The following is a 15041-nucleotide window of genomic DNA, read 5'->3' as shown; positions in this document are numbered from 1 at the left end:
TATTGAGATTCGCTTTGTGTCCCAATATGTGGTGGATTCTTGAGAATGTTCCATGAGCATTTGAGAAGAATGTGTATTCTGATTTTTTTGGATGTAGTGTCCTGAAGATATCAATTAAGTCTAACTTTTCTATTGTTTCCTTTAGGATCTCTGTTGCTTTATTGGCTTTCTGTCTAGAGGATGTGTCCATTGATGTGAGGGGGTATTAAGGTCTCCTACTATGATTGTATTCTCATCAGTATCTCCCTTTATGTCTGTTAATATTTGTTGTATGTATCTGGGTGCTCCTATATTTGGGGCAGATATGTTGACGATAGTAACATCCTCTCCTTGGATGGATCCCTTAATGATTAAGTAGTGTCCTTCTTTGTCTTTCTTTATGTCTTTTGTTTTAAAGTATATTTTGTCTGATATGAGTGTTGCAACTCCTGCTTTCCTGTCATGTCTATTGGCGTGAAATATTTTTCGCCACCCTTTCACTTTCAATCTATATGTATCTTTTGTCCTAAGGTGAGTTTCTTGTAGGCAGCATATTGAAGGTTTTTGCCTTTTTATCCACTCAGCCACTCTGTGTCTTTTGATTGGGGCATTCAGTCCATTGACATTTAAGGTGATAATTGATAGATGATTATTTATTGCCATTTGAACCTCGTGTTCCAGTTGATTCTATGGTTCTCCTTTCTTTTTTTTTTTTTTTTTTTTTTTGGTTGGATGGTCTTCTGTTATTATCTGCTTGAGTGTATTTTTTTTTTCATTTTTGCAAATGCAATATTTGGTTTTGGCTTGTGGTTGCCCTGTTTTTTAAGTATGCTAACCCCTTCCCATAATTGTGTGTTTTAGCCTGATGGTCCTGTAATTTCAAACACTTCATTACTATATTAAAATTAAGAAGAGAAACATACAAACAAACAAAGAAAAAGGGTTATTTATTTCCTAACATCCCTTGCCCACATTTTATGGTTTTGATGACTCTTTTTAATTTTTTTCTTTTTAATTTTATTTTGTTGGAAGCAAGTTCATGATTAAATCTGTATGCTGGCTTATTTGAGTGACTGCTCTCTGATTGTGGTTTCCTCAGTCCTAGTTCTTCTTCTTCTTTTTCTTTTTTTTTTCTTTTCTTTTTTCTTCCCTTTCCTTCCTTTCTTTTTGGTTTAGAGAAGCCCTTTCAATATTTCCTTTAACCTGGGTTTTGTGTTGCTGTATTCTTTAAGTTTTTGTTTGTTGGAAAAAATTTTTATTTCCCCTTCTATTTTAAATGATATTCTTGCTGGATAGAGTAGTCTAGGTTGCATATTTTTTCCTTTTAGCACTTTAAATATCTCTTACCATTCCCTCCTGGCCTGTAGTGTTTCTGTAGAGAAATCAGCTGATATTCTTATGGGGGTTGCCTTGTAGGTAACATTCTGTTTTTCTCTTGCTGCCTTTAGGATCCTCTCTTTATCACTAACTTTTGCCATTTTTATTATGATGTGTCTTGGTGTGGGTTTGTTTGGGCTCAGTTTGTTTGGGTCCTCTGTGCTTCTTGTATCTTGAACCCAGTATCCTTTAGATTTGGGAAGTTTCCAGCGATAATTTCTTCAAATATATTTTCCATCCCCTTATGTTTTTCTACTCCTTCTGGAATTCCTATTATGCGTAGATTGGCCCACTTTATATTATCCCATAGGTCTCTTATATTGCTTTCCAGTTTTTTTGATTCGGTTTTCTGTCTATTGACCGGATTGAGTGATTTCCATTATTCTATCTTCCATATCACTGATTCGTTCTTCTGCATTATTCATTCTGGTTTTTACTGCCCTTAGTTCAGTTTGCATCTCTGCAAATGAATGTTCTAGTTTTTCTTGGCTCCTCCTTATATTTTCTAGTTCCTTTCTGAGGGTATCTGCATTACTGTTCATATCTTCTCTTAATTCCTTCAGTATTTTCACTATTTCTCTTTTGAACTCCAGGTCTGTCTGACTGCAGAGATCTGTTTCATTGTTGACTGTTTTGGGTGAGTTCTCCTGTTGGTTTGACTGGGGGTGGTTTCTCAGCTTCTTCATCTTGCTTGTTGTTTTCTTTCTCCTGAGGGAGTTGTACTCTCCGTGATCGGGCAGTGTTTGCCTTGTCACTGCCGTGGAATATTTCCTGAGGGCTGGCATTGTTGGTCAATCTTTTTTGAGGCAGTGTGGCTTTTCTGGAGTGTTGATGGGGCTAACAGTGTTTCTTTGAAGCAAAGGAGGACTTCCTGAGGGCAGACAGGACTGGGAGGTCCACACCACGATGGTAGCAGATTTCACTTGGTCATGCAGAGCTTGCTCTGGTGTTTTTAGGCTGTGGGGTTCTTGCAGGGGGTTGGCGGTGTTGGGCAGCTGTTCCTCAGGAGTGCAGCACCCCCTGGGGGCTGGAGCAGCTATCTGGGTCACTGAGAACCTAAGAGGCTCTTCCCTAGGGCATCCCAACTCAGAAGGACAGCCTGTGAATGTAGGCGGATCTTTTCACAGTCTGGCTTAGCTTGTTGCAGCTTTTCTGGGCCTCAGGGGGTCCTCCAGGGGGCTGGTGGTGCTGAGCAGCTATTCCGTGGGAGTGGGGCACCCTCTGGGGGCTTGGGCGGGTAGCAGGGCTGTTGGAAACCCAAGAGGCTCCTCCCCAGGGCAGCCCGACTCAGAAAAACCGTCTGAGAGCTTTTCCCGACTCGGCCAGGCTTGTTGCAGCTTTTCTGGGCTGTAGGGGGTCCTGCCTGAAGCTGGCAGTCCTATGCAGCTGAGCCTCTAGAGCTTGGCACCCCCTGGGGGATTGGGCGGGTCGCAGGGCCGCTGGAAATCCAAGAGGCTCCTCCCTGGGGCAGCCCGACCCAGAAAAACCATCCGAGAATTAGGCAGATCTATTCACGGCCTGGCTAGGCTTGTTCTAGCTTTTCTGGGCTGCAGGCCTTTTCTCGGGGCTGGTGGTGTTTGGTGCTGCTCTGCGGAAGTGTAGCCCCTCCAAAGGGCAAGCAGGCCTGTGCAGGGACAGCCCCTACGGTGGTAGGCTTCAGGCAATTGTTGAGGCCAGCCCTCCTGGATGGCAGGCAGCCCCAGGTCCGGTGAGAGCGTAGGGGGTGGTGGGGGTGGGGGGAGGGGATGCACTGGGAAGCACAGCTTTCAGCTAGCTAGCGGGCCTGTACGCTTGCTGTGGCGTCGGGGGTATTCTATGGGGACCCACCCCTTCTTCTCTCCCCTCCCCAGCACGGGCGCAGACCAGGCTCTTCTCCAAGGTTCCCTCTGATGCGGCTTTCCACTTCCCCGCCCCTAGAGTATTGTTCCCTTCCTCTGCGACAGCTTTTCTAGTCTCCCAGGCAGTCTCTGCCCCGTCAAATGGTTTCTACACCTCCCAAGCAGTTTCCGCTCCACCCCGCGCCCCCAGCCCGTTCTCGGGGACTAACCTCTGGAGCTGAGGTCTCGGTGCCCAGCCCCCACCCAGGCGTCTCAATTTTTGGTGACTGTGCCCGTAGTTCAGATGGTCTGTTTGGTTCTTGATCGGCTTTTCCGTACTCCAACTTACTGCTACACTCTTCTCTGCATCTGGAGATTCCTCCGGTTCGTTTGTTCTTTCCCCGGTGTAGGTGACTTTCCAGGGTGCGGGATCCCTTTCTCCTCCGCAGTTCCCTTTCGGGAGCGCCCGTCCTGCTTGGATTCACCTTCTCTCACTCTCCTCTTTTCTCCCGTTCTGCCCAGTAATGTCACGAACTTCTTGCCGTTATTGGAGTTTAGGTTCCTCTGCCAGCGATTGGTTGCTGTTCTGTGCGAGTCATTTATTCTGTAGATGTGCTTTTTTTGTTGTGTTTGTGGGAGAGGGCGAGCGTGTCCCCCTACTCCTCCGCCATCTTGTTCTCTCTCTCGAGAATTTGCATTTCTAAAACATTCACGGGTGGTGCTACTCTGGGGACTACACTTTGGGGACCACACTTTGAGGGCCACCAGCTGATTTACTGAGTAATTTACCCAAGGTCACACTTGTAAGTGGAAAAACTAGGACTCAAGCTGAGGCAGTAGGGTTTCCAAGTCCATGCTTTTAATTACCTGCCTTTACTGCCTTTACCAAGAGCTTGATCTGGTCCATCCTGATATATGGTCATTTACATTTGTGATTACTGCCAATGTGGCTTTTGGTTCTGCTCATTCTTCTTTCCATTAAGTCATCTGGTTCTCCAAAAAGGAAGTATGGCTGGCTTCTTGTCCTCACTGTGATGGTGGGAAGAGATATGCTCAAATAATGGTTTCTAGGCCAGGGAGGCCAAGGGCTCCTTCTGGGCTGAGCCTCTTCTGCAGTTTGACCGGTGACTTCAGGCACTATAATTCTGGCTTAGTAGATGCCTCAACCACCTGTCTGTTTGACTGTGTGTGAGGCCTGGGAGCTAGTAATTGTGCTGAAATGCTTGAGAGGTTGTAGAAATGATATGAGAACAAGGACTCTAAACACAGATTCCTTGTAGCACAGCTGGCTAAGGATCCAGCATTGTCTGCTGTGGCATGGGTTCATTCCCTGGCCTGGGAACTTCCACATGCCATGGGTGTGGCCATAAAAACCAAAAATAAAAACAAAAACACAGATTCCAGGAGTTCCCATCGTGGCACAGCGGAAATGAATCTCACTAGGAACCATGAGGTTGCAGGTTCCCTCCCTGGCCTTGCTCAGTGGGTTAAGGATCTGGCATTGCTGTGAGCTGTGGTGTAGGTCTCAGACATGGCTCGGATCCTGAGTTGCTATGGCTCTAGCGTAGGCCAGCAGCTATAGCTCCGATTAGACCCCTAGTCTGGGAACCTCCATGTGCCGCGGGAACGGCCCCAGATAAGGCAAAAAGACAAAAAAACAAAAAACAAAAAACACAGACTCCATTTGAACTTTTGTTAAAAAGAATAACTTTTGTGCTTTGTTGCAGATCAAAGGCCTCCCTGAGGGTTTTGACCATCCCAAAATAGGGTCCAATTACTCATTTAGGACAGTAGAGAAGACATGGAAAGCGCTGCAGGACTTCAAGGAGGGTAATGCAATCTTTACCTTCCCCAATACTCCAGTAAAGTGTGCCGGAGCCCCACAGAAGATCATGTATTTATCAGAAGCCTATTTCAGGAAGGTATGCTTTTCTGGGGATAGAGCCAAGGAGGGCAGAAAGTGCCAATTCAATGATTGCCAGAATTCCATTTTCATCCATGTCAAAATACCTTTTCTTTTTTTCTAAATTTGTATTACATGCGTATAAAATTATATAATTGGAAATTTACAAAATGGAAAAAAGGAAGAAGTCATTCATAATCCAAATGCTTTAATATAGCTGCTGTCACCAATTTGACATGCATGTCCTACCATTTTTTTCCCCCCATACATGTTTTTAAAAACATTGTTATAAGTTCTTGCTATGGTGAAGTGGGTTAAGAATCCCACTGCTTGCATCACTACAGAGTTGTAGGTTTGATCCCTGGCCCAGTGCAGTGGCTTAAGGATCTGGCATGTGGCATAGGTCAAAACTGTGGCTTGGATTCAATTCTTGGCCCAGGAACTTTCATATGCCATGGGAGTGGCCATAAAAAACAACATGGTTAGAGTTATACTGTAATACAAGTTTGGATGTATTACAGGTTGTTAAATAGTCTTTGTAATATACTTTTAAGTGTGTATCTAAAAGTCTGCTGGGGAGGTATGTTAGAAATTAAGTATTTCCATGTAGTTGCACAATTAATTGCACATTGTTCAGTTTTATACATAATATCATCCTCACCTGTTCCCACTCAAGTTCAATGTGATTAATATTTAATGACACTTGGATGTATAATAGGCAAAATGCCAATTCTAAAGGCAAAAAAAAGTTCACATAGAACTTCAAACCTTAGTGGAAGGAGATGTTTAGGTGGGGATGTGTTCTCAGCATTCCTCAGACACCCTCAGGTTTCCACAGCTCAGGTGTAACTGGCAAGAAGGTGCAAGGAAGCTGCTGTTGCCCTCCTTCTGGTGTGTGGGATGTCACGGTTGGGTTACCAAAGCATGGATGGTTTGATGACACAGTGTCAGGATTCAAAGCAGCCTCTGGCTCTGTAAAGGGACAGGTAGGCAGAGGGGAGGGGAAGGTAGAACTGAAGGGGTGTTAAATGTGTGCTTGGAACCTGGCCCTGGGAGGGCTTCCCCTGAGTTATGTAAACCTGCTCTGACCCTGTAGGGTGGGCAGTTAAGGAACAGGTCCACCATCACTGCTGATTCTAAGAAAGGTCATTCTGGGAATTCTGAGTTGGCACAGCCTTTTGAGGTTCTTACCTACCCAACTTCTTTCAAATACTGTGATCCAGGTGAGTAAATCTTAAAAGGAGCGGAACAGAGGAAAAGAGTAGGATGCTGGCCTTCTTCCCACCTGGAATTCTCTTTGCATCACATCTCCTAGGTCTTAGATGGTCTGAGAGGAACTTTCTCTTTCAAGTGCCACAGATCTTGGGCCCTTGGGAGAAGACTGGCCTCTCTGAAACAATAAGCCATACTAGAGTGTGTGGGCCAAGGGGACAAGAACTTTGTTTTGTTTACTTCCGTCCCCTCAGCATCTAAGATAGCACCCAGCCCCCTCTAGGACCTCACTGAATGTTCACTGAGTGAATCAGCAAATGAATATAGCAGTAAACAGTTCGGCTCCATCTTTCCTTGGACTTGGCATTCATCTCTGGCCCTCACTGAGCAGGGCCCACTTTGACCCCTGACTCAAGTGTGCCCTTGGTTGCTGTGCCACTGACAGAAAGTCAGGAGGAGGCAGTGGATTGGTCCACACCTCACCGCCCCCCCCCCAGTCCATAGTGATGAATAAAGCTGGTGAGGTCTCTTCTGAGGTTTTAATTCTTATTTATGTTACAAATTTAAAAAAAAAAGTGGCTGGAGAAATATTTTGATGTTGGTTGTTTCTATCCTTTTTCTCAGACGGGGAGGAGATCCAAGGCCAATATCATTTTCAACACATCCCTTGGAGCAATTTTTGGGGTCAAGAAGTATGCAGATGCCCTGCAGGAGATTATCCGGGAGAGGAACCTCACTATTAACTACAAGCAAAACCTCATTGAAGTCCGAGCTGATAAACAAGAGGCTGTTTTTGAGAATCTGGACAAACCTGGAGAGACTCAAGTGATTTCGGTGAGTGTTGAGGTGAAGCTGTCAACTGAGCAGAGCCACAGACACAGGTGTCATTCAGACCCCCACTTCCCTGTCCACCATCATTACGTGCTTGGGAGGCTGGTTACCATGAGCATCTTAGGGTTGCAATGGGGAGAAGGTGGACCAACATGGATGGGGAAAAGAAAGAGATTAGAGGCTGTTCCCATGGGAGTTGAAGAGGTTTCATCTACAGGTACCAAGTGAATTTTTATTCTCTTTCGTGTCTGCTTTTCTTGGCACTAAGTTCCTTGAAGCAGTGAAAAATATTTCACAACTTCAGTTATTGCCCAGAGCTTAAGAAGAGCCCCTTAAATGCAAGTTTGGTAATTATCTCAATTTGTGGTTTGTGAGGATCAGCCCTGCTTGTGGGTAGTTCAGGAGTGATGGGTGTCTTCCACCTGTGGATCAAAGAAATGCTTAAATATCCTTGAAAGCTCTGGTGGAGCCACATCCTTCTTGGAAAGATCTAGCCTTTGTGTATGGGCTTGGTTTCTATGTGTCCATTGCTTCTTCTGTGAAGTGGGAATAGTACATTAAAAAGAAGATGTAAAGGCAACTGGAGAAAAGCATCATTTGTTTATGTCATTCTGGCAGGAGCTGTTAGCCATGAGAAGACAGTACACAGTCACATTTGATTCATTTAGCATCTTTAAAGGAATGAAGGAGTCCATAAAAGGAAATTTTGAAGTGAACTAAAGATTAATTTTCTAAATACCAAAACTTCACATTTTAAGCTTGTTAGTGCAAGCTCTTTCCAAAATGTATTGCACATATCTTTCCTTTCTTAAATGGTGTGTAATGAGTATCATTTAAAATGTTGATGGAGTTCCTGTAGTCCAGTGGTTAAGGATCCAGCATTGTCATGTGGCTCAGGTCACTGCTGTGGTGCAGCTTACATCCTGGCCCTGGGAACTTTTGCATTCTCTAGGTGGGACCAAAAAGTAGCTAATGACTCAGGATCATAATTTAAAAGGTTTATTTGGAAATAATCTCAAACTTAGAGAAGGTGCAAAAATAAAAGTAGTGCAACAAAAACTGTATCCAGCCTTTAGCTAGATTCACCTTTTAGAGTTTTACCCCATTTGTATTATCATTGATTTCTATCTGTTTTTCTTTCTGCTTTTCCTCTCTCTCTCACTCTAAATGTAATGTAACACATTTCCCCTAAAGCATTTAAGGTGAGTTGTGTATATTACTCATCATGGCCCTTTACCTCTCAATATTTCAATGTAAATTTCCTAAGAGATAAGAGTATTCTCTTAACCACAGTACAGTTCTCAGTTCAGTAAATTTAGCAATATCTTAATCTAAGATTTATGTTTTAGTTTTGTTGGCTAGCAAATAGCATTTGTAGTACTTTCCCCTCCAGGACAAAAGCCAGTCTGAAATTAAAAAGGCAAGTCCTGAATTTAATTGCCATGTCTCTTTAGCCTCCTTTAATGTGAAAGCTTTACTTTGTCTTCTGTGACACTGATATTTTAGGATAATACAGCTCCCCTCCATCCACTTTTATTTTTTAATAGAATGTTCCCCATGTTGGGCTTGCCTATGCTTTCTTTCTTCAGGATATGCTTTTTGGACTGAAACACCACATAAACAATGTGTCTTTCCAGAGTATCACATTGGAAGACACACAGTGCTCATCTGCCTCTCATTGATGAGGCTCACTTTGATCATCAGTCAAGATATGGTCCTTGGAGTTCCCGTCGTGGCGCAGTGGTTAACGAATCCGACTAGGAACCATGAGGTTGCGGGTTCGGTCCCTGCCCTTGCTCAGTGGGTTAACGATCCGGCGTTGCCGTGAGCTGTGGTGTAGGTTGCAGACGCGGCTCGGATCCTGCGTTGCTGTGGCTCTGGCGTAGGCCGGTGGCTACAGCTCCGATTCAGCCCCTAGCCTGGGAACCTCCATATGCCGCGGGAGCGGCCCAAGAAATAGCAACAAAAGACAAAAAAAAAAAAAAAAAAAAAAAAAAAGATATGGTCCAATTTCTGCATTGAACAATTATTCTTTTTCTTCTTTGCTGCTAATAAGAAGGGGGTGCACTTTAAGACCATGCGAACACCCTACTCATTAACATTTCCCACTAGATTTAGCATCCGTTGGTGATTTTTGACTAATCCAATCTTTGCTATGGTGTTTGCAGAACGATGTTCCGATCCGGCATTCCCTTCCACCAACCTTTACTCATAGTCTCTTGACATCCTGTCAGCAAAAGCCCTCTCTTCTCAATTAATTAATTAATCATTAGTATGAACTCATGAATCCCTATTCCCCCCCACTGTGGTTTATTTTATTTTATTTTTTAGCCTTACCTGTGGTATCCCAGGCAAGGGATGGAACCCAAGCCATGACAATGACCCAAGCCCCTGGATCCTTAACCCACTGAGCCACCAGGGGACTCCTCCCAACGTGGTTTCTAATTCATCACTGTCCTTAATTATTTTAGTGCTCAAGTTGTTTCAGATTTGGTCAGTAGGGGTCCTTTCAGAATGGTTCTTCTGTCCTTGTGACATGTCCCTATCATACTTTGGAGCACTTCCTTGCTTCGTGGTGTCATGCCTGAGTATGTCCCAGGCTCATCTAGTATCTACTTGCCCTAGCTCAGGGTCATAATTTTGAACAGCTCTTACATAGTGATCTCCTAGAGCCTAATGGGTTGTTTTAGGGCTAGTTATCATTTTACAAAAGGGTCTCAGGCTACTCTATTGTTTGATTTTGTGTGTGTCCTCTTTGTAGTTTTCCAGTTTTCTTCTTTCCTGGCTGTCAGATAGTCCTGAGTAACTTTGGAAGGCCCTTCTATCTTCAGCTCCTTGAAATTGCTACTGCCTATTTTTTTTTATTGGCTGGAAAATGAGATAGCCACACTTCTTCAATTCTGTGTAAAAGTAAAAGCACATAGGCTATGTGTGAAGGCCTATGGCATACTTTTATGAGCAAAATGTATGTGCTTGAGTGGGCGAGCTTAATTTTGTTAATTTGGTCATTTTTGCTTTTGTTCTCAGCTGTGCTGTGGATAGTTGAGGCTGCAGATAGGGACTTGGATAAATAATTGGTGACTGTTCTTCTAAAAGGTTTATAAAGAAATAAGATTATTTGCATCCTTTTTGAAGTATAGGATTTTAGGTTAGATTTTTCTCTCCAGACCTAACCTGCATTTTCCACAAGTCTCCCAAATGCTGCTTGTACACATTCAAGTTTGAAAACCACTATTCTGAATAGATTATTTTATGTGAATGAGGGAGAACCAGGTTATTTATCAGATTCTGTTTAAAATATGAATTTCAAAAAGTCTACCAAAAGGCTTTAGAGCAATGCCTATCAGCCCTGGCTGCACATTGAAATCACCTGGAAAGCTTTTGTTTGTTTATTTATTTTCTTTCTCTTTCTTTTTCACTCTTTCTCTCTTTCTTTCCATTCTCTCTTCCTTTCCTCTCCTTTCCTTTCCCATTTCTTTCTCTGAACCTTTGGTATATGGAAGTTCCTAGGCTTGGGGTCGAATCAGAGCTGCAACTGAGACCTACGCCACAGCCACAGCAGTGGTGGATCCAAGCTACATCTGTGACCTGTGCTACAGCTTGCAGCAACACCTGATCCCTAACCCACTGAGAGAGGCCGGGATGGAATCCACATCCTCACAGAGACTGTGTCAGGTTCTTAACCCGCAGCACCACAACAGGAACTCCTGGAACGCTTTTAAAATGTGCTGATGCCTGGGTCTAACCCACAGAGATTTTAGCTAATTGGTCTGGGGTATGGACTGAGGAGTGGGAGTTTCAAAAGTTCCCCTAATGATTGAGAACCACTGCTGTAAAAAATTGCATGTACCCCAAAGCCTCTAATCTGATTCTTCATAGAGAGCTTGTGAATTGGTCCAAGTCTCCTGTTTAAACAAATCTAAACTTGTTGTATATCACAAAGTCCCAGAACTAGAGATTCTGAGATTATCTTGTGTAGTGCATTTCTTTATAGATGAGGAAAGGAGTGGTGAAGTGATCCATCCAGGTAACAGCACTTCGTTCTTCATTGTAAATGAACCTGTTCCTTCAAGTCTTTCTAAGACTGTCACCTGCAGGTTTCATGTGTCAGAATCACTAGGGGGTTTTGTTAAAGTGCACATTCCTGTTCTTCTCTCAGACCCACTGGATTGGGATCTTGTGGTGAGGGGGCCCAAGAACCTGCATTTTCCACAAGTCTCCCAAATGCTTCTTATATACATTCAAGTTTGAAAACCATTATTCTGAATAGATTATTTTATGTGAATGAGGGAGAGCCAGGTTATTTATCAGATTCAGTTTAAGGAAATAGTGGATAAAAGAACAAGCAACAACTAAATGCCAATGCCAATTTTCCATAAATCTATGAAGCAGTAGTCCTCTTGCTTCATAGATATAACTCCATGCCTTTATGATGGTTATGTGGAAACATTTGACTTTCCTTCTTGAAAAGATGTGTGAAATTCATGTGTATTTGTGAAATCCAAGCATGTTACCTCTAGTAGATAGAGGTGACTTTAATAAGATTTAGCCTTCAGCTAAAAAAAAAGTGGTTCTGGTTAATGGCAGAATTAGACATGGTCTTCCTAATTTGGTGGATGATGGATTCTGTTAGCTTTCCCACAGATATGTGTTTATTCTCCAGCTTCATTAACAGATCCAGGGCCCTAAAGAGCACCCAGAGTACTTTGCAGAGCACTGCCCATTTGCCCCACTCCTGCAATAAGGTTGATTAAGCTTCTGCTTGTCTGAGGATGTGAATAAATGCAAGTCACCTTCCTAACTCCTTCTGCCATCATTGACTGCCAGGCCCTGGTGAAGGTACTGACTGACCTCCTTATGGAAACCAGGCGCTGTTGATGATCACAAAGTTAGGATGGCCCTAAGATGGTAAATTTTCATTGTAATGAAATGTTTTGTGAACATTTAAGTCAATATGAAATTGCTGGATGGAGCTTATTCAAATTAAATACAAGAACAAGAAGGATCAGAGTTCCCTTCGTGGCTCAGTAGTTAACAAACCCAACTAGGAACCATGAGGTTTCAGGGTCAATTCCTGGCCTCGCTCAGTGGGTTAAGGATCAGGGGTTGCTGTGAGCTGTGGTGTAGGTTGCAAATGTGGCTCAGATCCCACATTGCTGTGGCTGTGGCCTAGGCTGGCAGCTGCAGCTCCTATTTGACTCCTAGCCTGGGAACTACCATATGTTGTGGGTGCAGCCCTAAAAAGCCAAAAAAAAAAAAAAAAAAAAAGAGAGAAGAAGAATAAGAAGGATAAATTATGAAAAATTATATAAACAGCCCAAAAATATTACATAAACAAAAGAGTTAAATGAGCCATTGGAAGTGACCAGGATGGGGGAGTTCCTGCTGTGCCTCAGTGGGTTAATGATTGGGCTTGTCTCTGGAGGCATGGGTTTGATTTCTGGCCCAGCTCAGTGGGTTAAGGATCTGTTGTTGCTGTAGCTGTGGCATAGGCTGCAGCTCCTAGGAAGCTAAAAAAAAAAAGTGACTAGGATGGTCAGTGTCCTATTGCTAAAGGTAGCCTTGATATAGGTTTTTTTTGGGGAAAAACAAACAAACAAACAAACTACCCTTCTCACTAAACCCAGTACTAAATCAGACTTCTTCTCCAAAGTGCTGGCCAATGTCCTTATCACCTGTTATTTCATCTTCAATTGATATTTTGATGATTCCCTTTATGTGTTCTGAGAGTTGACCTACATTTGGGAATGATGCTCACTTATTAGCCCCTAACATGGCCTTTACACATTTTGGGCATTCTGAGCTCCTTTTTGAGGAATAAAACGGAAGTACCAGACTTTCCAAGTCCATAGCTGAGAATCAGGGAGAGAGCAGCTGAGATCCAGCACCCGCATCACGTTGGGTTCTTTCATAGTATTGCTGAGGTTCACTCTGGTGTTTCAGATTCCCTGGTGCATACTTCCAAGGGGTCAAGTGGGCTATGTCTGGGGAGACCACGTCAGTTACTGTATCACTGCATTGCACAGATCTGGGAGGAGATGGGGACCAGCATGAGCACTGATCGTTCAAGCAGCTGTGGTGCAGACTGTGGGTGAGAGCTTGTAGGGCTATAGAAGTAACAGAAGAAACACACATTTTTGGATGGTCTGCTCTTTTGTAGTATGAGATGCTTCACGTTACACCACCCATGAGCCCACCAGATGTCCTCAAGACGAGTCCTGTGGCTGATGCTGCTGGCTGGGTGGACGTGGATAAAGACACTCTGCAGCACAAGCGGTACCCAAATGTGTTTGGGATTGGGGACTGCACCAACCTTCCAACATCCAAGACTGCTGCTGCTGTAGGTAGGGTCACGAGCTCTGCTCCTTCCCAGCTCAGAGTGATGTCACCCTAAAGTACTGTCATAACAGAGAACAAAGGTTGTACACAAATGACATTTCCTTACATGTTCATTATATTAATGAAGATATAGTTCATTACCTTCATTAATCATGAAGCAGCTTTTGTGGTCTGAAAATGACGTTGGCCTTGCTGATGCAGAGACAGGCTGTCAACGAACCTAGTGTTGTGTTTAAAGAAGAAAGTATGCATTGAGTGCTTTGCACCTGAGTAGCGTGACTTCCTCTGCCTTTTCTTGGTCAGAGGGGTGGTTATCAGGGGAGGGGGCATGAGAGAGAGGTACCTCTTTCCTAGCTTTCTGGGATTCTGTTACTTCTCTACTGCCATGCTCGAATCCCTGGCCACCTTTGTCCCTGATGCCAGGCAGTTGGCTATCTTTCTTCTGCCCGATACACCGTAAAACTAGGGAAGCATTTGTTTCTCTGGAAAACACATGCAAGTCAATGAAAGCTTGCAGAGCAGAAAATTGTTCTGTTAAGACAGATACAGTGGAGAGTGCCCTGATTGGTACACGATTAAGGCCTCAGCCTGGAAAACTAAATTCTTCATGTCGATGTTCTGCTCTAGCAGTGATGGGGAGAATTACCTTTTAGATTCTGTTTTCTGTAGACAGGAACTGTCTTCTCTAGGTGCCATAAAGCACAGACCTCTCTGACGGTGCTGGGTATGGTAATGCTTGGTGTGAATTACACATCTGAGGAACATGTTGTATTACTTTTGCTGACTACGTCAGCCTAAGAAAGATTTCCTAAGAAATCCAATGAATGCCTTTTTCATTACTAATAATTTCCCCCAACTTTTTTTTTTAAATTTATTTTTTTCCCACTGTACAGCAAGGGGATCAAGTTATCCTTACATGTATACATTTTTCCCCCACCCTTTGTTCTGTTGCAATATGAGTATCTAAACATAGTTCTCAATGCTACTCAGCAGGATCTCCTTGTAAATCTATTCTGACTTGTGTCTGATAAGCCCAAGCTCCCGATCCCTCCCACTCCCTCCCTCTCCCAACCTTTCATCTCAAAAATTTCAAACTGGAGTTCCCAGGTAGTGCAGTGAGTTAAGGATCTGGCATTGTCACTGCTGTGGCTCAGGTTTGATTGCTGGCCCTGGAACTTCCACATGCTGTGGGTGCAGCTAAAAAGATTAAAAAAAAAAAAAAAAAAAAAAAAAAAACCCCAAACCAAAAAACAAAATCCCTCAAACCTATGAAAAATTTGAAAGTATAAATGAATACCTATATGTCCTTCAGATGTTAACAAATTTTAATATTTTGTGACGCAATATATTAACCAATAAAATATTTTGCTTGATCACTCTACATACATTTTTCTGTTGAATCCTTTAAAAGTAAGTTTTAATGTCATGATACTTCACTCACAAATATTTCAACCTCTGTCTTCTAAGAAAAAGAACTTTCTTCTCTATATCCACAAGGCCATTATCATGTCCAAGAAACTGAACATTAAATTATAAACTCATTGGTAAAATCCAATTTGAATTTCTCCAGTTTTTCTAAAAAA

At 43.1% G+C, this 15041-nt stretch overlaps 1 protein-coding gene across 12 annotated transcripts in view; it reads left to right on the top strand.

Annotated features, from left to right (window-relative positions):
- SQOR (sulfide quinone oxidoreductase) overlaps positions 1-15041 on the top strand; it is a 377873-nt gene that overhangs the window by 360170 nt on the left and 2662 nt on the right. For all 12 annotated transcript variants that reach the window (NM_001244238.1, XM_085024319.1, XM_021091830.2 and 9 more), the window contains 3 exon segments: positions 4901-5095; positions 6913-7122; positions 13280-13463. In NM_001244238.1, coding sequence (NP_001231167.1) covers positions 4901-5095; positions 6913-7122; positions 13280-13463 — 589 coding nt within the window.

Source organism: Sus scrofa, chromosome 1, assembly GCF_054392235.1.
Source record: "Sus scrofa isolate SSC_HxYL_T2T_F1_AM1 chromosome 1, Sscrofa_HxYL_maternal_Yorkshire_Landrace_v2.0, whole genome shotgun sequence".
NCBI classification, from domain to species: Eukaryota; Metazoa; Chordata; class Mammalia; order Artiodactyla; family Suidae; genus Sus; species Sus scrofa.
Note: the sequence above shows the minus strand (reverse complement) of the source record. Positions and strands in the feature narration are given on the sequence as shown.